Source organism: Carassius auratus, chromosome 32 (assembly GCF_003368295.1).
Source record: "Carassius auratus strain Wakin chromosome 32, ASM336829v1, whole genome shotgun sequence".
Lineage (NCBI taxonomy): Eukaryota > Metazoa > Chordata > Actinopteri > Cypriniformes > Cyprinidae > Carassius > Carassius auratus.
This window is the reverse complement of record NC_039274.1, coordinates 27,976,840-28,003,747: the sequence shown is the minus strand read 5'-3', so window position 1 is coordinate 28,003,747 and position 26,908 is coordinate 27,976,840. Positions and strand designations below refer to the sequence as shown.

At 33.8% G+C, this 26,908-nt stretch overlaps 1 protein-coding gene across 1 annotated transcript in view; it reads right to left on the bottom strand.

The window, feature by feature from the left end:
- Positions 1–26,908, bottom strand: part of LOC113051998 (cell migration-inducing and hyaluronan-binding protein-like) — a 66,767-nt gene that overhangs the window by 2,264 nt on the left and 37,595 nt on the right. Inside the window, exons 12-27 of the mRNA XM_026216224.1 lie at positions 24,478–24,687; positions 21,281–21,486; positions 18,657–18,726; positions 18,290–18,418; positions 17,111–17,196; positions 16,693–16,824; positions 15,619–15,654; positions 15,211–15,366; positions 11,784–11,964; positions 10,184–10,399; positions 9,731–9,942; positions 7,461–7,646; positions 5,688–5,892; positions 3,766–3,855; positions 3,352–3,509; positions 1,354–1,454 (exon numbers count right to left, since the gene is read on the bottom strand). Of these exons, the coding sequence (XP_026072009.1) occupies positions 1,354–1,454; positions 3,352–3,509; positions 3,766–3,855; positions 5,688–5,892; positions 7,461–7,646; positions 9,731–9,942; positions 10,184–10,399; positions 11,784–11,964; positions 15,211–15,366; positions 15,619–15,654; positions 16,693–16,824; positions 17,111–17,196; positions 18,290–18,418; positions 18,657–18,726; positions 21,281–21,486; positions 24,478–24,687 (2,374 nt within the window). The remainder of the gene's footprint in view (positions 1–1,353; positions 1,455–3,351; positions 3,510–3,765; positions 3,856–5,687; positions 5,893–7,460; positions 7,647–9,730; positions 9,943–10,183; positions 10,400–11,783; positions 11,965–15,210; positions 15,367–15,618; positions 15,655–16,692; positions 16,825–17,110; positions 17,197–18,289; positions 18,419–18,656; positions 18,727–21,280; positions 21,487–24,477; positions 24,688–26,908) is intronic.

The window sequence follows — 26,908 nt, the reverse complement described above, 5'->3', positions numbered from 1 at the left end:
CTCACTTAAAAATATTGTATTAATTCAGAAGATGTGAAATATGGATGCACAGACTACATTTATAGTGCTTTTGGAAGTTAAATTTGGAAAAAAATAATTGTTTGTTGTTGCATCAAACAACATGATGCGTACATAAATGGATGACCTGTTCCTTTAAGGCTGGATTTTATTTTTTTATTTTTATTTTTTTTGCTGGTTCTCTCATTCAACACTAACAAAATTAAAATGAGAAAACCCTCACGACATTATATAGATATATATACATACATAACCTAAATGCAAGAAATAACTGCAAAACTGTGAGATGTGAATTAAGAACTCAGGATATCAGAAAACCTGTGTTTATATTTTGCAATGCTAACTTTTTTCCTCAGAGTTTAAATCGTGTAATTCTGTTTATATCTCGCAATTCTCAGAATTCAATGAATCCTTGCTGAACAATATTATTAATTTCTTATTTTAAAATATTGTATGAAGCAGTAGTTCAGCTGTGCTAGTTTCATCTTCTCCCATATCATTCATAGAATAACATAATCTAAAGTCAATCATTTCAGTCATCAAAATAACAGGAAAATATAATGGCAGATGATCAGGATCAAAAAATCTTGCTTGTATCAGAGAATTTTTCATTTACATTTCAGTACAGACTCATCATGCAGTGATGTGTGCATGAGTGTGTGTGTGTGCATGTGTGAGTGAGTGAGTGAGTGTGTGCGTGCGTGCGTGTTTAACCCAGAAAACAGCTTCTCTTCACATAACTCTACTCTTTTTCTTTCATTGTCTGGGGTTTTCACTGTCTTTTTTTTTTTTTTTTGTGGTAATGTATCAAAGCATCCCAAATACCACTGGGATGAAACTATAGCTAAAAATAAGTGTGGATCCTTATCTGAGACACTAACAGATACACAACAGTTCAAAAGCTTGGGTTTAGTGAGATTTTTGTATGTTTTTGAAAGAAAAAAAAACATAATTTTTTGAATTACAATTTCAAAGAGCTAATGTGTATTTGAATATATTTTAAAACTTAATCTGTTCCTTGGATGCAAAGCTGAATTTGCAGCACTCATTAAATTTGAAATGAAAATAGTTTTTAACATAATACATTACTTTACTGCCATTTCTGATCCATTTAATGGATCAAAAGCTTTATTAATTTGTTTCTGACCCCAAACCTTTTAGTGTGCTAGATCAAAATACATTACGTACTAGATAATAAGATCTACATTGCTTGGCTACAAGTGTTTCCTAGTATGCACATTTGTTTCAGACCTATAAATAATGTAAATTCCCTCATGTACTGATAATGTGAGATGTCTATCACAATGCTGAATTATTACGAGGGAATCTTATTACCTTTCAACTTCACCGTATGATCTGCTCCGAGGGTTTGGAGGATTTTGGTCCATGGCCCTCTGGTGACCAGTTTCCCTTTAGACGTGACCAAAACCACCGACCTACAAGTGCAAAAAATGAGTTTCAGTCAGACACAGCGGTTAAATATAGAAATATAAAGAAAAACCCTCTGACGTGGCTGCTACACCCCTCAAATTAGGCTTTACTTTGTTTTACTTTACCTACATATAACTTGTGATATTGTAGTTTAGTTTACCATTTTTCAGTGACCACCCAAGCTAAATTTCAAGGCCACTGATGCATATGTAAACATACAATTGGTTTCCCCTGAATGATTGTGTGATTCTCTTCTGTTCAGTGCTTTTATGTGAGAATCCAAACATTTCTCAAGCGCTACCCGACTTAACTGTGCAGAACGGATAAAATATCTGCACACCAACTTCACAGCACAGACAAATTTGGAAAGTGCCATGTGTCGCACAAAGCCTGTGGGATCCACTCGAATTCAACACATAACTCTCTACATCGAAGTGCTATGGGAAGTGAAACATCTCTGGTGGCTTCACGCTTAGCTGATAATGAGATGCTGTAAATCCAAAAAACTTTCTTTAAAAACTGAAACAAAAAGATCATTGCTGACCTCTTGAAAACCTTGTTTTGGTTTGATTTACACAAGAAACAACAGCTTCAATGACACAGTATGTAACTATTTTTATTTTGTATGCATGTAATCATGCATTATACATGAAAATATATGCAGCATAAATCTTTCTATCAATCTTGTAGCTCAAATGGAGAAGTGAGAAGATAAATATTATTACAATTTAAAATAAGGCCAATACTTTTTATTTTAATTATTTTACAACAGAAATGTGAATTCTGCCGGTATTCAGTCTGTCGCATGCATACAGATACAGATTCGGGCTAGAATCGCCTTTGCAATTTTTTTGTTGTTTTTGACATTTCTAATCGTAAACACAGCCATGTTGAAGCTTGCAGTAAATGTTTTGCATTATGGCAGTCCACTCTGCTTATTGTTTTCCGTGAATGTTGCACACTTGTTTGTCATTGTGCACGAAACTTCACGCCGATAAATCATCAGAAATATTGGTCTTTACCAATATATTGAATCTTTACATTCGTCCTGCCTGTTGTCCATGGATTTACCTAGATTTGGTGTTATTTGCCGTATAAAACGTATTTAGACATGCAAAATCGATTTTTACAATCGATTCAATGAACACTTGTCACTCAAATCAAACAGGATTTTTTCAAAGTGACAACCCAAGAACGCAAAGTAAACGGTCTCTCATTTGTAGGTTTCATTGACACGTTGCGATGGATGCAAGTAAAACAGTATAACAGTACCTCTTTTTCTTTTCTTCTCACCTGAAATTCATGCAATAAACATGTTTTAGACAAAGATTTCAAATTTTTTGTGGTCTATATAGCCTGCATCAAAATGAGGTTTGCAATGATGCGCCCGAAGGCACGGTTTGAAGACCCAGTCAGTGACGTCACGATATGCTAATTTGTTTAAATTCATACCTACGTAATCACCATCACCAAAATGTACTTTTTTTTTTTTTTTTACATTGAAACTTGAAAAAAAAAAAATAGACCTACCTACCGACCCTTTTTTTTATTATTATTATTTTTATTTTTTTTTACTGCAAATCAAAATATTTTTTTAAGTATGGCCTAACTGTGTTATATTTGAATATATTTGATAAAATGTAATTTATTTCTGTGATCAAAGCTGTATTTTCAGCATCATTCCTCCAGTCTTCAGTGTCACATGATCCTTCAGAAATCACTCTAATATACTGATTTGCTGCTTAGGGAACAATTGGCATTTGATTAATTGAATGCATCCCTGCTGAATAGAAACCCTAGTAATTAGAATAGAATTTTCAAATAGCATAGCATTTCATTGCACATGCATTTGACTTTGTATGGCCATTAACTATTCATGCATATATTTTATATTATTCTTACTCGTCTTTGAGGTTTGTGATGTAGTTTTCAAGCTGAGCTGGTATTCCCATCAGTATGGAGTTCCTGAAGCCTTTGGACTCCAGGATTTTACCGCTGTGGCCTTCGATCACAGTCAGATGAATGCCGTCCTCCGTTTGGTAGATCTTCTTGCCATTCACCTACAGAAACAAAAGCTTTGTTTTATCTTGATCTGTCTCTAACCCTATAATCATCTTTCCACAAATAAAAAACAACAACAACAACACTATTCATTTAACAAATAAATAATTAACAAATTTAAAAATAATGTAATGGCCAGCTAAACCTAGACTAAACCAGCTAAACTTCAGCGAACCCCCATAGGCTTAGGCAAGCTAACCAGCTAATGAGAAGTGATGCTGCAGGTGTTAATAACACATTATTAAGAGTTTGTACCTCAGTATAGGAGAAGTCCTCTTTGATGTGGAAGAAGCGCGTGTTATAGGACTCTAGTTTGACTTCAAGGAAGTGCTCCGGCGTGTGAGGCTGGAAAGGAAACAGGAGATTACCATAATCTAACATTTAATAATATCTTCTTACTAGATGATTGCACTTGAAATCCTGCATATACCATAATATCAGAACTCGAAGTGCCATTGTGGTTAAACTAATAGCAGTTGAACTTGTGAGAAAACTGACAGCTCCAATAGTTGAAATAACATCATATGAACACAGATGCAGATAATTGATAAGTGATAGACTAATATGCTTCCTCCACTTGACTGAATAAGCATTAGCACTCCTTTCATTTTCAGCCCTATTGACAATGGATAACACACAATTATTTTTCATTAATTATTTAATTATAATTTCTTGTGTAATTTTCTTGCCATTTGTTAGATCCATTGTTTTGTTTTGTTTTTTTAAAATGTAAAATATCTATCATTGCTATATCTAAATATATAAAAATATATTACATAATTATATATAATTAACATTGACATATTTTATAAATAATTTATAAATGTAAATTGCAAATGTATAATATATAAAATTGTATTGTATGGATTTTTTTAAAAAATAATAATAATAATAATAGTACCCATATTGGTCGACCACTATTTATTTTAACACACAAACACACACATACATATATATATATATATATATATATATATATATATATATATATATATATATATATATATATATACACAGTACAGACCAAAAGTTTGGAAACATTACTATTTTTTATGTTTTTGAAAGAAGTTTCTTCTGCACATCAAGCCTCCATTTATTTGATCAAAAATACAGAAAAAACACTCATATTGTGAAATATTATTACAACTTAAAATTATAGTTTTCTATTTGAATATACTTAAACAGATAATTTATTCCTGTGATGCAAAGCTGAATTTTCAGCATCATTACTCCAGCCTTCAGTGTCACATGTGACATCAGTCGATCACATGATCATTTAGAAATCATTCTAATATTCTGATTTATTATTTGCAAATATTCAAAAAAAAAAAAAAAATAATATATTTTCTTTACTATCACTTTTTATCAATTTAACACATCCTTGCTGAATAAAAGTATTGATTTTATAAAAAAAAAGAAAGAAAAAAAAATACTGACCTCAAATTACTGACCTGTAGTGTATATTGTTATTACAAAATATTTATATTATTTTTTATTTATTTTACAATTATTTTATATATATATATTTTTTTTTTTTTTTACTTTTTATTCATCAAAGTATCGTAAAAAAGTATCACATGTTCTGAAAAATATTAAGCAGCAGAACTGTTTCAACTTTGATAATGAATCATCATGTTAGAATGATTTCTAAAGGATCATGTGATAATGATCCTAAAAATTCAGCTTTGCATCACGGAAATAAATTATAACTTAGAGTATAATAAATGTAAAAACAATTATTTTAAATTGTAATAATATATCACAATATTACATTTTTGATCAAATAAATGCAGGCTTGATGAGCAGAAGAAACTTCTTTCAAAAACATTAAAAATAGTAATGTTTCCAAACTTTTGGTCTGTACTGTATATATATATGTGTGTGTGTGTGTGTATACTCATACTGTATATATATATATATATATATATATATATATATATATATATATATATATATATATATATATATATATATATATATATACAGCAATAGGACTAGCTGTTGAACAAACCCTAACCCTGCATATTCTCATGTATCCTGCACAATTTGATTGCCAAGAGACAATCAAACACCTGTAATGCTGACAGAAACATTGCTGTTTGTTTCTCAAAGGAACCCGCAGCATCACACTAGACTTCAAACACAGATGCTCTGTTGAGTCAAAAGTGTCTCCTCACCAGTTTGGAGCGAGGCAGTTTTTTGGGCATAGGCACATCTACGATGGGCATCTCTGTGTGTTTGGGGTAGGCTTCAGTCGTGCAGTCACTGGGGCCGCTGCCGGGGGGAATCAGCGCTTTGATCTTCACTCTTTCACAACCCTTCACCGAGCAGAACGCATAGTCTTCCTTCTCATTGTGCGCTTTGATTTTAAGGAAGAGCAGCCTGCGGGGAAGACAGCAGACAGACATCAGAGAGAGAGATCAGCACACGGACGGGAGCAACAGCGGGAGTTTGGAAGCTGTGACACTTTTGAAACGACATCAAAACTTATAATTGACAAAACTGCAGCGTTTAGCATCCAGCCTCCTGGGTAATTTCACAGCAGTTTAATTATAGTTTATTAGCAAAAGACGACTGACATAGCTAAATTAAGAAAAGCTATTTTTTCATCCTCTATGAAAACACAGATGGATATATATAACATCCATTTTATTTAATGCCGTAAACATATCTATTTAATTTGACTTTATAATGGATTCATTCTGCGCTGTGTTTTTTTTTTTAAACTGATCATAGCTTTATTAGCTATCACAAATGCAGCCGTTTATCAGTAAAAGATGGAGAAAGACCTTCTTTATGGGTCATTAATAAAAATAAAAAATGAAGCCAGATGGGACATTTGGCAACAGTATCATTTGAAGAAATCATTTGCACTCTTTTTTATGGTCAAATACATTTATCACCAGTTCAACAACAACAAAATAAAAAATACAAAACTCACCCATGGGCAAAACAAGTGATAAAATGATAAAAGTGAAGATTCAAAGTGATCAAAGTATCATAAATGTAAATGTAATATTATGTTCATAAACTGATTGTATTTGATAAATGAATTTGATCGTAAACATCAGGTTGTTTTTAATACATACACACACACACACACACACATATATATATATATATATATATATACACACACACTTTTTTAAAAGACAAAAAAAAACCCACATAATTTAAAATAACTACTTTATATTTTAATATATTTTAAAATGTTATTTATACATGTGATTACAACATTTTTTTGTGGAATCCGTGACATTTCAAAAATCACTTAAAAGTTTTATTTCAATTATTAATATTTTTTATAGAATTGTCTCTTAATCAGCAAGGACACATTCAATTGATAAAAAATAAACTAAATAATAAAAACACATTATGTTGCAATTATTATATTTTTTTAAATATAATGACTGCTGAATATTCAGCTTTGTCTTTATTTAATTTTAATTCATTTTACTTACACAAATATATATATATATATATATATATATATATATATATATATATATATTAAAATGACAACTAAATGTTTATGTAAATATATTAATATAAATTGCAAATATAATGTCATATAATACTATCAATACACACACACACACACACATATATATATATATATACATACACATATTGACGGGTTTGTATTGTATTGTATTATATTGATTATTTAATTACTTGTGTACTGATTCAATTTATAGGTATTGGATCTGGAGTATTTAGCACACATGCACCAACACTGACTCTGGGTCGTCTTATCCTGATCCTGATCCTGATCCCACACTTCTCTGCATCATCTCCTGTCTTCTCTCAACTATTCTTATCAATAAAAAAGGTAATTTCTATTTGCTATGACATTTTTTCACATTCACTAGCAGACTGCAGACAGGAGTGAGGATAGTGTCGCACAGAGATTATATGAAGCCAGCTGACGGAGACACATCTGCTCTTACCCAGTGTCCTCCTCCCAGTAGTAATATCCTCTCGTCTGGTGAGAGTGGCCCATCTTTTCTCTCTGAGCGGTCCTCATGAACACCCCGGTCTTCCTCGTCTCTTTGGTCAGGCGGTTGTGGATGTCAGAGATTACGGTGAACTCGGTGCCTTTTGGGTAGCAGACGCCTATGTTTATCCAGTCATTCCTGTAAATGAAGCAACAACAATACTGTCATGAGTAAAACATCATGCTAACTGGAGACTGACAGACTTGTGGTGGTGTATTAACATCAGTCACTAGGGGGCGCAACACTCCTAGTTCAGAGGATCTGCATTGATGTCTATTTTATTAAATATAATTGATAATCATTGTTACAAACTTTGCTATTTGGATATACTTTGCTATACTGTGCACATATTGTATGTATAATGCTGTATTCTGGCACCTGTTCATAAAATATTGGATTATCCTTTATATAAAAAGTAAATATAAATATCAACAAAGGAAATAAAAACAGCATGCAGCTCTCTTAAATGTTTCTTAATTAAGTAAAACCCGCTGCATGTTTTTACAAGTAATTAATCAAGACAAATAAACAGTCAGTAATTAAACAAAGAAACTAATTACAAGCAAGTCAGATACTAAATAAATAAAATAAAATAGTCAAATAAACATTCAGAAATCACACTAATAATGAAGTAATCACATTCACAATGATATACATGAATTCATATCTTAATATGATACATTACCAGTGATTATGTTGGAGTTTTACTGACAAGAAGATTTTTAATTAAAATTCAGCTGTACAGTTTTTTTTAAGTTTTTTATTAGTGTTCACATTTAATCCTAGTGAGCTCATTACAGCTACTTAAGTCATCCAGCCAAGAGCAGTGAGTAATTTCCATGATTTGCTGTTAATATTGTGGTTTGATTATAATTAATGACATAGCGACAGGTCTATTAGGCTGCATTTACACCCAAAGACCTCACACACATATTAAGATGGCAAAATAAAATATTGGCTGGTGTCTTAAGCACTCCTCCAATCCTCCATTGCTTGGACAAACAGAATGCCCCGCCCCCAATTTCCTCATATCTGTCAATCAGGGCTGAAGAAACAGACATGTGATCAGCTAACGACAAAACAGAAGGAATTCAATATATGACTATACAATACTGCTACTACTTCTTCTTATTATTTAAATTGAACAAATCAATAAATAAATATATTACAACTGCAGTAATACTATAGTATTGTAAAATAAATGGAAACATTAAATAGACTGCATTTATTTAATAATAATACTAATATATTATTATTATTATTATTATAAATATTTTTTTATTTGAATAAATAAATGTAATTATAAAATTATAAAATATAAAAATAATTTAAATAAATATTTTTTACATTTTTAAATGATACAAATTGAAAACATCGATAAAGAAATATACTACTGTTGCAACAGTACTGAAAAATAAATATAAGTATTTCATATTAATTATTATTTATAATCAAACTTTTTTTATTTTGGTGGAAAACTGCTGGGAGACCTTTAAAATGCTCTCTTGTTGACAACAGATATTAATAATTAAAGCTGATAAATTCAACCTGAACTTTGTCAACAAGAAAAGCTTGAACCTGAGAAAAGTGAAAACTATCAAGACTATAGTGTGCCGCAGAAATGACACATTTTTGTCGGCCAAAACCCAGAAACGAGATGCATTTATCCCTTCTAGATCCATCGTAGTGAAGTCAACGTGCTTTTTGAAGTCTGTGGTGAACACACGCTAAAGATATAAAAGGAGTATTCAAATCCAAACTCAGGAAAATATATTTTTTTAGTTTTTAAATAAAACCTGAACGAGTTGTCAGAAGCTTAGTGATGGTGAAGATGAAGTAACTTGACCATGGTGGAGTATGTTTAACTCTTTTTCTTTCTCTTTCTCTTTGATTTTATTTAGGTTGCACTCTGAAAAATGCCAATTTTGGGTCAAATTTGGACTACCCCAACTTTTAGGTTAAAAATGTGATGTAAAAATTGAACGCAATGGTTGGGTTAGTCCATATTTGACCCAAAGTTGGGTTGAAACCACCCAACATTTTTTAGTGTGTGGAAGTTATACTAATTTGTGAAGATTATCATGATAATTACGATTATTTCAAAATCCAATGCAGAAATGGGTCTTTGTCCAGGGAACCAGGGTGATGTGAGCTTCTGGGATGGCAAACAAAAATGCATCACCAGTGCAGTGCTCAGTGGATGGAAGCGCTCGCTCGCTGACCTGTTGAAGTTGATGAGCCAGATTGTGACCTCGGCGGGAGCTGCTTGGTCCCAGTGCATGGTGTATCCTTTACTCAGCATGACCACAGGCTGGAATTGCTGGTAGTGGTTCCTCTTTCCCAGAGCACCAACCAGCTCCAGAGGCCTGTCTGGATACTCATCCTTCACCATCTTCATGTTCAGGTTGGCTGGGTTTCGGGTCTGGATGTAAATCTGGAGGTGGGGGGGATATTTTGCATGGTATTTAAGTGCACGTGAAAAAAACCCTTGAGTGTTTGACAGCTTTGCCTTTCTCTAAAGAAAACAAATTTCAAAGAAGTTTAACCCGGTTTCTAGCTTTGTCAAAGAAAGTAAACACGAGTTCTGGGAATGTACTGAACAAGGTGCAGCTGTTTGCGTGTGGATGCTTGTGGCAGTGTTTTGGGAGTAGCAGGAGGGTGTGGGTCAGACTCACCTGGGCGTAGTGCCCGCTGCAGATGGCAGCTCTCCAGCTGGGGATCTCAATGCAGTCAGGGTGTCTCAGGAGCCAGTTGTCCTCTTTGACCAGGAAAGCGCCTGGGTATTCGCTCACCGAGCCGTCGTTGTCGTGGAAAATGGTCGTCTTGTCACCGTCCATCTCCATCTTGCTGAACCAGGGGCCCGGTTCACCGAAGAACACACGCGAAGTAATCTAGAGCCACGATTGGAGACAAGGAATAAGTAAACATGGGAAATGAGGAAATTATTTAGAAATGACTTCACTTCTCTGAAGACAACTTTTGTTACAAAATGTGCAAAAAGTTTTGTTTGCATCTGATTTGCACCGACAAATTTGGTTCTAAAGCTGACACATATCTAACCTACATTTAAACATCTTAATTGAGAATATTGTACATGATCTATTGATATATTCACACCTGCTGTACCATTAAAAAAAAATGTATGTTAGATTTTGTTAATGTTTTTGAAAGTATCTTAAGCTCACTAAGGCTGCATTTATTAAATAAAAAATACAACAAAAATTAAATGAAAATAAATACATAAAATTACAACTACAATTTAAAATGACTGAATGGTGTTGTAATATATTTTAAAATGTAATTTGTTACTGTGATCAAAGCTGTATTTTCATTTTTATGATTTGCTCTTCAAGAATTATACATTTTGTCAGAATTCTTAGATAAACAGAAAGATTTTTAGCTTTTAATATAGAAATCTTTTAAAACATAAATATCTGCACAGTCACATCTTGTCAATTTAATGCATCCTTGCTGATTTAAAGTATTAATTTCTTTTAAAAAATACAATTATAAATAAATAAATGTATTTATTTATTTATTTTTTTTTTTAAGAAATTAATACTTTATATATACACATACTTACTGACCCATTCATTTGTAGGTCGCTTTGGATAAAAGTGTCTGCTAAATGACTAAATGTAAATGTAAATGACCCCAAAATTGTGAACAGTATAGTATGTTCAATAGCCATTTGGTAATGCTTACTTTTGGATAGTCTGGTTAATTAAACACTATAAAGCAAAAGTTAAACAAGTATTATTATAACATTATCTTTTAAAATGTATGACTTTAAATTCTGATTTGGATGAGCCTAAAATTAAAATAAAATAAAAAATAACAGTTTGTTACATTTATATTAGTTCTCTGCCTTGACTTGTTTGGGATGCATGGCTCTTATATCTTGAAATATATTAAAGCTATGCTGTGCACTTATAGAAATATATATCATAAATCACAAAAATGCTCAAATATTTATTTTGGCATTCAGTATGCACTGCCACACAATCCTAATCAGATCTGTGCTTTAGACTTCGCAGCCAATGAAGCTTCATATCTGACTATTGGAAGTGACAGGAAGGTGGGAGAGATGTGATTATAACAACCTCTGTCAGTGAGGAGACGCTCTAAAATGTTATAATCCTCTATGACAACTTGCACAGAATCAATCAGAGTTCCTGGAATAGCTCAGAGCACAATGAGTGCTGACATATATTTTGCCACAGGGGTCACAAAGATCTGGATGATACGGGACAGAGCTCGAGGGGCGGCGCTTACTGGGACTTCATCGAAGGTGATGTCTGTGACGTTGTTGTTCGGGCAGCTCTGCCACGAGTTGTTCAGGCGGAAGCCAAAAGCGCTGGTGTGTCGCCCGTCCAGAGCGATGAATTTGCGGAAGGTGCAGCTCTGGATGTTGATTGGTCCGTCGTAGATTTGCATTCCACGAATGGGGAAGTTCCTGCAGGGTAGAGGGCAATGACAACCATGAACTGGAACTGCACTCATCAAATAACATCCAGGATGGGACACTTGCTCCGTGTGATGCGATGGACAGTGGACAGTTTCAAATATGAACTGAGAAAAACATTTACAAAATCAACAGAAATGGTATTTTCTGAGAAACTAGATGCACTAAATTAAAAATGATTTTGTATTATATAGTGTATTTTAATACCTTGAAAATGTATTTTTACTCTATTTTTTTAAATAATTTTGTTATGTACTTTTTCATGTAGAGTTAGTAATGTTTGTAGTTTATTTTTTTTCTTCAGACAGTAATTTTAGTAATTCAACCTAAACATATTTTATTGATTTTTCATCCAATATTCATATATGATTCATTTTAGCTTTATCTCAATTACATTTTTTAAACAGTTTTGCTTTAATGATAATAACAGTGAATTGAATCACAAATTGTTTTTTTTTTTGCCTTGTCTTGAGAATGAAAGAAAAAATATTGAAATCACTTTTTACTGTTGTTGTTGTTATTAATAAGAATATTATGATATAATATTAATAATGATAAATATTAATAATAAATAAAATAAATAAATAAGAATATTATATTTATTGATTCCTTTTTTAATTATTCTTTAGGTTACATTTATTTTAATTTTAGCATTAGTTTATAATTATTTCCAATTAGTAATTTTTGTGATTCAACTTAAACTAATTTCAGTTATTTGCCAATTGCACACTTTCTCGTTGTTGTTTGATTTTTTTCCATCAAATATTTACATTTTATTTTGTTACATTTTTAGTTAACAGTAATCTCACCCTGTTTTGAATAACAAAATAATGACTTGTGCATTCATACAATATACATTTTTGCCTTGTCCTGAGATTTTTTTTTTGACTAAGTTACATTTTTACTGTTATAATAATAATAATAATAATAATAATAATAATAATAATATATATATATATATATATATATATATATATATATATATATATATATATATATATATATATATATATTTTTTTTTTTATTTTTTTTTTAACAAGACAGAAAAGATTAACGTATGACTTTTTGGGGTTTGGAACAGTTATAAGGACTAAAGCTGCTCTTCATCTTTCTATTTTCTTCCTCATTTTGAACAGTTATAACATGCACTCCCAGAAGTGGAAACTCGCCAAACTTGGCATGCATGATGGGTCTGGGGTTAATTGCATTTTCTTTCATTTTGGGATGGATGGGATGTATGGCTGCCTAGCAACTAGAGGTTACATTTTCAATATTTAAAATGCCCACTGATCTGTCCGAGTTAAAAATTCCACAGTCCGTGTTAAGAGTAACACATTTTCCCAAGGGACCCAGGAAGCTGTTTTATGCTTATTTTTTCTCATCATCTGCTTATAAGATGGCGGTTATTTTTTTTAAATTATGTATACATATATATGGCATCTTTGTATAGCCAGTATAAGTTTGCAAAAGTTAAACAGATGCATTTTTTGGAATGTATTTTTTTTTTAAAGTGCAAGCTTGTCAATGCAAATGCAAAAAGGTAGACTTTATAAATGTGTAGTGAATTTATAAATAACAACTGGTACAAAATTGCTGTTTTGTTTGAATCAGCTGTTTTTGCTTATCTATTTGGAACCACTTTTGCGGTTCTAATGTGGCTTATCATTTCTACAAATGGCTGTTCCTTTAAGAGAACAATTAAAATGATAGTGATGGCTGAACTGTCAGATTAAAGTTCTTTTCTACAATCTAAAAGAATAAAGCTTGAAGTTTAAAGAAGGCACCTGACACTTTTCAGAGAAAAGTGTTCAGTTTGACTCATGGGTGCAATAAAAATGATTGTGAAAGTGTTTTAGCATTCATTTTTTGTACACATCCACACAAAATCCAGCATGTTCTATAGCAATAGAAGACAGAATATAAAGTGACAGATGTTGAGCTGCAATATTACAGATGAAATCCTCAAGCCCTGTCAGGTTTAAAAGAGTCTAGTGAGACGTCAGAGAAAACAAAGTAAAAGATGAAACTTTGGATTGATTTCTTCCCAATTGTAAACAGAACTCACTAAAGATATTTCATCTTTACAGCAATTTCCTCTACTGACTGGATTCCACTAATTAAGGCTTGCAGCTATTTATTTTGCTATTTCGTTTATTGCAGGTGTAGCAGAAACTACACATTTCACCTTCAGTCAAAAATACTAAAATTACTAAAAAAATACTTTTTTTACTTTCTGAAAGGAATAGTTCACCCAAAAAAAATTTAATGTACTTACTCTCGGGCCATCCAAAATGTAGATGAATTTGTTTCTTTATGGAAACAAATTTGGAGAAATGTATCATCACATCACTTGCTGACTAATGATTCCTCTGCAGTGAATGGGTGCCGTCAGAATGAGAGTCCAAACAGCTGATAAAAACATCACAATAATCCACAAATAATCCACACTACTCCTGTCCATCAGTCACAAGTCCATCTCGTGAAGAGAAAAAGCATGTTTATTAGAAACAAATCCATCGTTAAGACTTTTTAACTTTAAATCTTTGCTTCTGTGGCTAAAAAAGGCTTTGAGTCCACAATCCATGATAATGTTTTCTCCAGTGAATAAGTCCATCCCCTGTTGTCCTCTCACATCAAAGTCCACCCAGATTTTTTAAGAACTGTTTTGGACTGTTTTTGCTTGTAATCAGTGCTTGGTCTGTGCATATTTCACTCCTGATTCAGCAATATCATGGATAAAGGACTTGTAATATAGCCATTAAAAACGCATCTTACTTTCTTACAAACTTCACAGATTGATGGACTGGAGTGGTGTGGATTATTATGATGTTTTGTTAAGATGTTTGGACTCTCATTTTGACGGCACCCATTCACTACAAAGGATCCAGTGGTGAGCAAGTGATGCAATGCAAAATTCCTCCAAATCTGTTTGTCTTACATTACTCCTTTTTGATAATTTGAATATTTCAACCCATCTCGATCCACTCTTTATGATCCAATCAATTTCCAATCAATTGATCTTGATGCATATAAATGCCATATATAGACATATTAACAGAAGTAAATACATTTTAATTGCAAATTCATAGTGATTTTTCTCTTTGCAAAGCCACCGGAACGATCAAATATTTCCCTGGAAACCTTAGTTCACACTTCCACACCATTCACAACACTTTTAAATAGTGTTTTACAGTGCAAAAACAAGATAAATGGTAAACTGGGGTTCACAACACTCACACTCCTCTGGGCAGAGACCTGCCGAGATGATCGGGGCCGCCCGGACCCCAGGTTTGATCGTTCAAGTCAGGCATCCCTCTGTTCCCGCTCTCTCCCACAAAAAGAGAGTTCTTCACCTCCTGACGGGAGCCGTCATCATCCGGGAAGGTTCCTCCACTACGCTCGAACACAGAAGCACAAAGTGAGAAAAACCTTTTGAAAATGTACACATTACTCACCAGTAAATTACTTTCACATTCCCAGAAAAGCCCTGACTCCCTCCCTGCATCTTAAGAAGTCATTTTCCAATTACAGGCACTATAATGAATTCAGCAAATATGAACACATTTCATTTTTAGACTGCTGAAATGTGTGCTAAGAAAATAATAGAATATAGAATAAAGGGAAAATGGTGATTAGCGAGTTTACCTGGCGAGAGTCAGGCCGATTCCATTATCAGCGAACCTGCGTGCAATTAAGATGAAAGAACATGTCAACGCTGACCGCAATAACTCTCAACAGATTCGAGAGTGCAGACAATCACAACTGATAAACAAGCATTATTGGAGTCATAAATCTATCAGAGATGCACAAAAGAATGAGAATTTATTTGCCAATTTTACTGACGCTATGTTTAATAACTCACAAGCAAATCATTTTTATTTAGAAAATGTAATGCATTTAAATAATCGATTTTAATGAAGCCGTTCAGTGGTCATTGCATTTTGTAAGTGATATTTGATGCATGCATCATTAATTCAGACAGTAAACATTTATTTGGAAAAATAAATAGATAAATAAAATGCTAACAAAATGACATAATGACAATGTCACACAATGACATAAATACCGGTGGAGAAATAAAATAAAAAATATTAAATATGCTGTCAAGATAATGACATAAATGCCAGTGGAAAACTCAGCTCAGCTCAGCTCAGCTCAGCTCAGCTCAGCTCAGCTCAGCTCAGCTCAGCTCAGCTCAGCTCAACTCAACTCAACTCAACTCAACTCAACTCAACTCAACTCAACTCAACTCAACTCAACTCAACTCAACTCAACTCAACTCAACTCAACTCAACTCAACTCAACTCAACTCAACTCAACTCAACTCAACTCAACTCAACTCAACTCAACTCAACTCAACTCAACTCAACTCAACTCAACTCAACTCAACTCAACTCAACTCAACTCAACTCAACTCAACTCAACTCAACTCAACTCAACTCAACTCAACTCAACTCAACTCAACTCAACTCAACTCAACTCAACTCAACTCAACTCAACTCAACTCAACTCAACTCAACTCAACTCAACTCAACTCAACTCAACTCAACTCAACTCAACTCAACTCTGGCTCAGTGGTAGAGCATTGCGTTAGCAGCACAAAAGGTTGTGGGTTCAATTCCTGGATGCACTGTAAGTCACTTTGGATAAAAGCGTCTGCATAAATGTAAATATAAGCTTAAATGAACTGTACTAAAATAAAATACAAATAACACTTACTGGCAATCGTCCAGCCAAACGTCTCCTCCTCTTAGCCATGCACCATGGTCCTGATTCTTGTAGGCCACAAAATGATGGATTAGAGCAGGAACTCTTGGTTTGAAGGGGTCTGCATCCTGGTGTGGGCCGTACCTGCCAATAAAAAAAGGCTTGGCATGAATGCAAATAAACTGGCTAAATGATATAGTTTATTGTCCCTTCTAAAAAGACCAGAATGCCACACTGAGTACCAGCACAGTGATGTTATGAACGAAGCAAGTGTGCTGGTTAGCTAGCAGCATGATCTTTGTGGGTGTCAAAGATGAGGTATATTGGGTTCAGAAGACTTGAAAAATACAGCACTGGTCATACAGTATGTACTACTTCTGACAAACTTTTGTGAGATTTATCATTTCGGTAAGAAACTGCAAATGCCAACCTCGCTCCTACGAGGGAGAGGTAGGGTCTCTTGTCCTTCGCGTTAGCCTCAGTCGTCTTTACTCCGTGATCGAGGATCATCCCCGCCTACCATAATACATAAACAAAACATGAGTGTCATGCTACACCCTAATTAAAATACTGATATATACAGCAATTGGTTCACTCTTCATATATGTACTTTTACATTACACTGGAGAACCGTTTACAATTAACTAGTGAAGGCACATAAAAATAAAATAAAAACAAAATTATACATAGACTTTCCCTTATACTCTATCAGTCATTAGTCTGGGGTCAGTAAGGTTTATTTATTTATTTATGTTTTTAAGAAATTAATGCTTTTAGACATCAAAGATGTTTTAAATTGATCAAAAGTATATTTTTTTATTTCAAAATAAATTCTGTTCACTTTCTAGTACTTAAAAAAAAAATCCTAAAAAACTTATAAGAAAAATCCAATAAGTAAGAACCCTGAAAAAATATTAGTTTTCAGCATTGATAATAATAATAATAATAATAATAATAATAATAATAATAAATGTTTCTTGATCTGCAAATCAGCATATTAGAATGATTTCTGAAGGATCATGTGAGTAATGATGCTGAAAATTCAGTACTTAATCACAGGAATTATTACATTTTAAAATGTCTTCAAATGGAAAACAGTTATTTAAAATTTGTAAATAATTTCATATTTGATTAGCCTTGATGAGCAGGGGAGCTTTTTTCAAAAACATAAAAAAAACTTTAAAACAAAAAAAAACAAAAACATATTACATGCAAAAAATACATAAATAAAAATACATCTCGGTTTTCCTCACTGTAAGAGCTTGCTATCATAAAGATAAGTTGCACTGTACTGAGGATGGTACTGTATTTCAGCACAAAAGCACCAACCCCGGATTCCCCAACCCTTAAATCATGTTTTACTAAAGGGCTAAGTAGCTAGCAGCTCAAAATGAATTATATTTCAATTATGGTGGCCGCACTGAGAATGACGCCATAGATTACAGCGGGAGGGCGAGAGAAAACGTTCGCATCCACAACAAGATCATCAATCTCAAGCATCGGCCTTTTAATGGTGTATACAGAGAGAGGTGCTAGCGGCATCTATATCTCCAGTGCCATGGCCCACTTTCATTCACGATGACACACACACACACACACTCACACTCACCCTGTAATTGGAATGAGCTCTGTTATTAATGAACAGCCCCATGGGTGTATGTTCGGACTTGCCAGGGGAGTACATGCCCTCTGATGGACCGGTGGGGACATGGTGGAAAATGAACCAGAATCCTGTTTCCTGCAAGACCACACACACACACACACACATTACATGTGCATGGAGACGGTGCTAATGGCCGTCCTAATGACACAAAACGAATTGAGAATGAGCTCACAGCGGTATATAAAAAATATCCGCGGCTAAGCAGCACACGGCGCTGTATGATCCATCACAAATAAGCATGGTAGGTGCACAGGAGCCAGTGAGATACAGTGGCACCATCAATCAGAGACATCGATGTGGTAACGAGACTAACCTCGGATCCGGCCGCGGCACAGTTGATGAGATTGTTATTGGGGTTAGCCATCCAGAAGGTGGAGGTGGCGCTGAGAAAGAGAGAGAAGGACACTGATTAGATTGTACAGCTTCTTATTGCTGCCCAATTCTGCCGCCACAAACATAAACAAACACGGCTGACATTTAGCACATGTCCATTTTTAACTTCACTGGAACCATATTCAGCTCTACTGTAACTAAATATGTGGAAAAAACACATGAGCGATTTATCCTTTTTCTGCTTGTGCCAATTTATTATTAACAGGAAAGGGAAATTGGTTGGGGAGAGAGACGTGAAAATGGGATCTGTCTGTCTATCCATCCATCCATGATGTGATACGAAAATCTTACTGCAATGTTTTAATGTGTGACTTAATCAGGAATGACTAAAGTGGTGATATTACAGGATCTCTGGCAGTGTCTTCCTCTATAATTTAAGAGCTATAAAGCTTCATCCTCTCTATTGACCGAATCTAAATGGTGCGTCGTTCATGCAATATATATGAGAGCAATTAGCAATTTAATGCAATTCAACTCCCTAATGCTTTGGAAGGCTCTTCGTTCCACATGCTACATGGAACTGGAATAAATGCATGCAAAAGGTGTTTGCATGAAGATAAAAATCCATGTGGGGGGAAAAAAAGCATCTGTTGCCTACTGACGTTTTTGAGTGGCATTGGCAATGTTTTTAAGATGTGTAACTAGGCATTGTTAAAAATGAAGGATCTGATTCCATAAGTATTCACCTCATGCTAACGCTGCACACTTAACCACACTTCAAAGCAATTCCCAGCTCTGCGGCACAAATTAAACATATTTACTGTCAACACCAAATCCCGGTTTTCCCAACCCAGACAGTTTCACTGCCAGAGTTTAGCAGGGTTTCTCAATGTGGGGATGTTGTTATTTTAATTAGCAACGACTATCCAAGGTTCTAAGAATGCGAGTGCATCTAAGGATAAAAATCATTACACAATAATGAGCTTGGGCGGAAACGATCTTCAGTGCAACCGCATGTTGTGAAGTTGCTTTCTGAAGAGGAAGCCTTGATTAAAGAATACCATAGTGAGAAAACAACTAAAAGAGGCATGAGTCAACAGAACGTAGCTACAGTAGTATAATGATCATGACAATGTTAACACTTAATGATATACAAAATTAGAGCTGCACAGTTTGCTGCATGACAGCCGTATTGCAGTTAGTATTACAAATACTGGAAATATGGCAATATGATTGTAATAATAAAAACTTCCTATTCATCGGGAAGAAGGAGGCGGGAACCGGCGGACAATCAAAACATTTTAATAATTAAAAAATAAACACAAAACCGCAAACATAAAATATTGCCCAGGCCTGGTCCTCTCTCGTCCTTCACTATAGTCGCTCCAGTTTTATATCCTTCCATCTCCTACGTGGGACTCGATACCGGCGGTGGGGCGCAGGTGCAGCGCATCTCCAATCACTACACCTGGCCTCACTCCTCGTTCCCACGCCTCTCGGCCCCGCCCCACTCGCCACAATGATAATTTAGCATTGAATTTATTTGATATAAAAGCAATAATAAATAGAATATTGCTTATATATAAAAGATAAAAAGAATAAACTAAACTAAACTAGGGTTGGTTTATGATGGTTGGCTATTATCCAGTCATCGAAGAGCCATTTGGTTCCATGAAGTCAACTATTTAATGTATATAATTAGTTTATGTTTATGTATATGTGCATATACATATATACAGTACATAAATTAGTCAACATCAGGGTTCTTATCGTTAACTAATAATACAACTATTAAAAACATTTTGTCATGTGAAATAAAGCTGACATACAATAACATTTAAATATTAGATAAAAAACATTTTATTAGACATTTTACATTTGAAAATATTTGAAGGACTAAAATGACTGAACTGAATGAATAAAAACTAAAACTGGAAAACAAATTAAACCTAAATAGTAATATTTAAAAAATACAAAAAAAAAAAATTAACAAAAGCTTTTTGAAATAAAAGTATTTGTGTGTATGTGTGTGTGTGTGTGTGTTTGTGTGTATGTGTATGTGTGTGTGTGTGTGTGTGTGTGGGCTCTGTATAATGACATGAGTATGACACAGGTATTACAAGGAGAGGGTGACTTATGAGGACATAACCCATGTCCCCATTTTTCAAAACGCTTATAAATAATACAGAATGAGTTTTTTTGAGAAAGTAAAAATGCACAAAGTTTCCTGTGAGGGTTAGGGTTGGTGAAGGGCGATAGAATATACAGTTTGAACAGTATAACAACCATTACGCCTATGGGATGTCCCCACTTTTCACAAAAACAAACACATGTGTGTGTGTGTGTGTGTGTGTAATATTGTATTACATTAAACATAAAATACACAACATTATACAAAAATGTAATATTAATAGAGAATCAATTCTCATCTATAGCTATTTTATATATCTATTTTTAGTTTTTTTTAATCTTAATATTAGCTCGGGATTCCTAAGGAAAAATAGTTCTTTCTTTTGATTTTAGGGTGAAATATTTGTGGTTTCTTGAGATACAATCATCCACACCACCCTGTCCATGTTTATCTCTCTGGTCAGTGAGTTTTACCTGCAGTCCTGACGCGGTTTGGCCACGTATCCAGGATAAGCTCCGTAGGTTATGTCACGGCACATCTTGCTGTCTCTGTCGGAGGGCAGAAGTGTGCTCGCCTTCACCAGCAGACCCAGACAATGGTCGAACATGTTCCTCTCCTCCGCTCCGTCCTCAGTGAAGAAACAGTGTCCTAAAGCATCATAGCCCACAACATCCTTCACCTACCGAGAAATTAAGAACATTAGACGACAGAAGATGAGGTATGTAGCTAATGTCCAGTGGGCAAATAATAAAAACTAACTAAAAGAAACCCAGTGACTCATAATTTACTCTTAAAATTAATCCGAATCAAAAAGGGAAGTAGAAGATCTTCATCTGTAAATATTTTTATACTGTATATATATATATATTTGTGTGTGTGTGTTTGCGTGTCTGTGTTTGTTTTTTAGAATGTCTTACTTGTTTAAAAAATATATAATTTTGTGCATTTTTCATAATGAAACATTTAAACTTCTATAAATTATAATAATTTAAAATCTGTGTAGATATATATGTTTTGTTTTTTAGAATGTTTTACTTGTTTAAAAAATATTATTTTGTGCCTTTTTAATAATAATACATTTAAACTTCTATAACTTATAATAAAGAATTAATAATCTGTGTAGATATATATGTTATGTTTTTTAGAATGTTTTACTTGTTTAAAAAATATATAATTTTGTGCATTTTTCATAATGAAACATTTAAACTTCTATAACTTATAATAAAGAATTAAAACTATGTATATATAAAGTTATGTATTTTAGAATGTTTTACTTGTTTAAAAAATATTATTTTGTGCCTTTTTAATAATAATACATTTTAACTTCTATAACTTAAAAGCATTTAACATTTACTACAGTTAACTTTTTTAACAGTTTACTACTCTATGCTTGCAAAATGGTTAACAGGTAATAAATGGATCATAACTATTCCATAAATATAATTTGTTACCATAAAATATAATAAAAATACAAAATATTACTTAAAAGAATAAAAAAAACTAAAATACAGCAAAAAAAAAAAAAAAAAACTAGATTTTTGACCGCCACAGTATAGCACACAAGTCGTATGGACAACTCTTATTTTGCTTTTTTGAAGCATTTCAGTTTGAAACCACATCCACAAAGTTTGGACATCCATCCATCCAACATCTCCTTATGCATGTCATGAAAGAAACAAACAGGTTTTAAAAGTGAGTAAACCATGACAAAATCCTCATATTTTCTATTCCATCATGCGGTGCTCATGGTCACCTACAACTCAACATAAAAAAACTAGATATTTCCATAAAAGATGCCAGCTATCTTCTCTTTTCGAGCACCAGCTGTGAATACACATTTCTAAAAGCCTGAGGTGAAGCTGAAGTGCTGCACGTTTTGCCCCCACATACAACGCTGATGGAAACATCATCCCCTCAATGAAAGCTGGCAAACAAACTCGGTTTTCGGGACTGAAAGCAATCCCATGAATCCTTTCAAAGAAATAGGTGAATTGCAAACTACCTCAGTGTGTAATACAACCACCGCTGGGCAGAAGAACATTTAGCATTGTTAAACGTATTAGAGGCAACCTTCGTCAAAGAGTTATTCACGTCAGAGCTCTGAGGTTGGTGCGGCCCCCCCACTGGCTCCGAAATAAAATCATAGCATGCTATCGTGAACAAATAATGTGGCTTTTCTGTACTGTAACCTTTCACCTCGTCTCCTGTGAAGAAAATAAAGCAGCTTACAGCAGCGCTCCTGCATCTTTGAGAAGTGTTTGAACAGCAGCTCCGCACTTTTTAGAAAATAAGCCAAGGACGGACTGCAGTGCAATAAATTACAGATTGATATTCCAGCTCTGTTGAGCTCTGACAAAGCATATTTCATATAACTAAATAGAGTCAAATGAAGCCAAGTACTCAGCTCCCGTATGATGTAAACGATACTGGAAAATCTGCTGGTTGGCATCAGTACCAGCAAAACAACTGGATATCATGCAAGTGTGAAACAGAAAGCCTAGTTTGTCAATTACAAGGTTTTGACTACAGGGTTTAGTTTCCTGACTAGCCTGTTTTCCATTCCTGAAGCTTCAATGTAAGTCTTGCAAAGAGTGCAGGGGTGCGGCCTGTCAATCAAAATCAGACAGATGATTGACAGCTAGAGATCACTAAGAATTGAGGAGCAGCTACTGCAGGAAGACATCGAGCCATATTCTGGATTGTAGAAGTTTTTCAGGATTCATTTTTTCAGGCTTTCTGCTTTTGGCTTGTATTAAACTACTAGTCTTGGTTACGTAAAAGAAAACTCAATTCAAAATATATTCTTCAAAAATTAAGTATTTTACATTTATACAGATAAAAACAAAATCAGAGGATATGATAGATGAATGACACTGATGTACAAGCACCAAACACTGATTTTAAGCGTAAACTTCACAAAATCTATAAACTGGTTCTTCAAATCTGATTGGTTAATCACAGTGTTGTTCCTGGGTCAACAACGATGTTGTCCCAGGAACATGTCTCACTTGGTAAAATCAGGTTCAGCTATAAAGTACATGTTCTCAAGTACATGTATTTTTGAATTAAGGATTTATATTTTAAATGTGTATATTTTTAAATGTCTTCTCTCAAGTACATTTATCAAGGATTTTAAGATATTCATGCAAAATTAAAAAAAAATTAAATAAAAAAAATAAAAATGATTAGATATTTATACAAATCCATCCATCCACAATATAAACTTTTTCTTAAACTACTGTGCTTTTCCATCCAATAATATTCCCCATTAATGAGATTTATTTGTCATACTTCATTGGCAAATTGTTTGCCAGCCCACTAGATTACTTTATGCTTAAAGCAAAAAAAAAAAAAAAAACAATTTGTCACTGGGTTACGTAAAACTTAATTCAAGATAGATTATCTGAAAAGCCTTATCTTATGGTATTTGGATTCTCAAATAATCGTATCTTCTTTTATGGATGTTTAGATATTATTTACTTTTTCAGTGAATCTTCAGTGAATATTTTTTCCCAGTAGTTGTCAACGCTTTGTAGAAATTAAGGGAACGATACATAAAAGATTCCATTTGATCAAAATCAAGAACTAAAGATTCCATTCCATTAATCTTGCAGCAGAGACTCATTATGGATGTCTTCAAGCACACATAACCTGTGCCCCTGAAACTCACCAGCAGCCCGTTGGTGCCGTGGATGGTGACGCAGCGGGAGAAGGTGTGATGAATGGACAGGTCTTTCACGTAAGTTGGCGAGTTGTAGCCTCCCTTCTCATCCACGTCCCCGTTCATATGGAAGTGGATGGGGTAGTGACCCATAGACTGCTGCCCCATGTGCTTTAACTCTACCCCTTCCATATGCACAGAGCGGAAACCTCGCTCCACCTGAAGAGTAAAACATAAGAGATAGGAAAATGACACTCTTTTGTGCTATTTTTGACTTGGACAATGATATTCATATCTGTCTTTGGGGCTACTATTTTTTTACTTGTTACTTGCATGTCATGTGATATGGAAGCTTGTCCTTTCCACAGGATAAAAAAAGACAAATATAATTGCAATGTTTTATCTCACAATTCTTCCTTTTTTTCTCTCGCAATTTTGAAAAAAAAAAAAATAGTAAAAAATTGCATGATATAAACTCAGAATTGGCAGATGTGGGAATAGAAATCTGAGAAAAACATCTCAGAATTGGCTTTTTTCAAAAGTCGAGGTTAATTTTTCTTTTTTACTTATTAAAAATGTAGAGGAAACGTGTTTCCATACACGTGACCGTAAACTGACATCAGAAAGCAAACCATGAACATGCAAGTGTGTTGATAAATTATTGAAAAATTAACTTAAAATCATGAAAGTACTTCAATGTAAATAAATAAATAAATAATTAAAAAATCAAATTTGCTAATTAAAGATCACTGGAGTAATTTTTACAAGAAAATATTATTTCAACATTTCTACTTCAAAATGTCATGTTATTCATTGAGTTACTTGACATTTCTTTGTAATTACTATTCTTTGTGACATTTACTAGCAATTTCTGAGTGAAAAAAAAGATGGTTTATACACTTTCTTTTCCAAGTAATTATTTTATGTCAAAGGGGTTCAGCTGAAAAAAAAAAAAACTTTTAGAATCCCTGAAATAAAAAACAAAAGATTCCATTCATAATTTTTTTTTTAGCAGATACTCATTTCTGCTATTTTTTACTTTAATGGACAATGATATTAATATCCAGGTTGGGTGATCCGGTCAGGGTCTATGCAAGTTGTACTCCTTAATATGGAAATTCAAAATCTGAAACTCGAGATTCTAGATGAATGAACATCAAAAGTGAGAAATGTACATATCGTAATCCTTTCAGAATAAGATTTGAGACGTGCATGCCAGTCTATGCATGAATATATGCACGGGCGGGATGTAAAGGTGTCAGATGGATTGATTTCCTCTCTTCTCTCATTCTCGCACATCTGGCAGAATGTTCACTTTGGACTTCACGGCTGCCTTTTTTGTGACCTACATCAGATCGTTTCAAGTCAAAGTTTTTTAAATATGCTGCACGTCATATCTGTGCAATGCAGTAGAATGCGAGTGAAAGGAAGATGATTTGATGGTTCCCAGGGGAAGGTGGCACACTTTGGCTCCAATTAATGTCTTTCATCCTTTTGGATGGCCAAATGTGCAATCTCATCCCCAACTTGACATTTCTCTAAATGTATCATAAATTAGATTAGCCTGGCAAATATCATAAGAATGTGACAGCACGGACACGGAAGGCAGTTTTTATGACCTCCCTTGTGGTTGAAAACCATAAACACAAGCTCAAATCGTCTGGTCGGATGTCAGTGGGTTCACTGCTCTAAATAAGCAGGCTGAACATGTTTTCAAATGGGTATGTGAGCGAAGAGCATTTTTTACTGACATGTTGACCCAAACATGGATACAGCTCTCATTAAATTACTGAGCTCATTCCAACCAAATAATTTAATAATTTATGAGCCCCTGTCAACAAATATTTTTGTTGTCGAATAGTTATTTGATCTCATGTGACCTAATGTAAAAGCCTGCAATAATATGGTTTGACCAGTGTGGCGCTGTAGAGCAAGACTGTAATTCAGCCTTCCCATGCAATCCATATGGTCATGCAAAATAAGACATTGATATGGGCTTTATACTGTAAGTACTAATAAACAACCAACATGCTAGTAATAGGCATGCTAATGAGCAACTAGTTAATAATGAGAATTGGTCCTTAAAATTAAATGCTACCAAGCATTCTATTCGATTGCAAAATATACGAAAGAGTTAGAGATGCAAATTGGAAAATAAAACATGCCACTAAAGATTTTGATGGAAATATATCTGAGAAACTGTGTAGTCTCCTAATAAATCTGAGAAATACTGTCCACACTCCTGTCCAGTAGGTGTCAGCAATGCTCCTATAAGTTGGTTTTCCAGCAATCATTAAAACCAGAAGAAGAAGAAGAAGAGGAGGAGGCGTTTGGGAAAGTAAACTAAAAACTAAAATAAAACTAAAAACTAAAAAGAGGAAATGCTGTCATTTGTTGAAGCTCTTTTTCATTCTTTGAGGTAAAAAAATTTGATATAAGC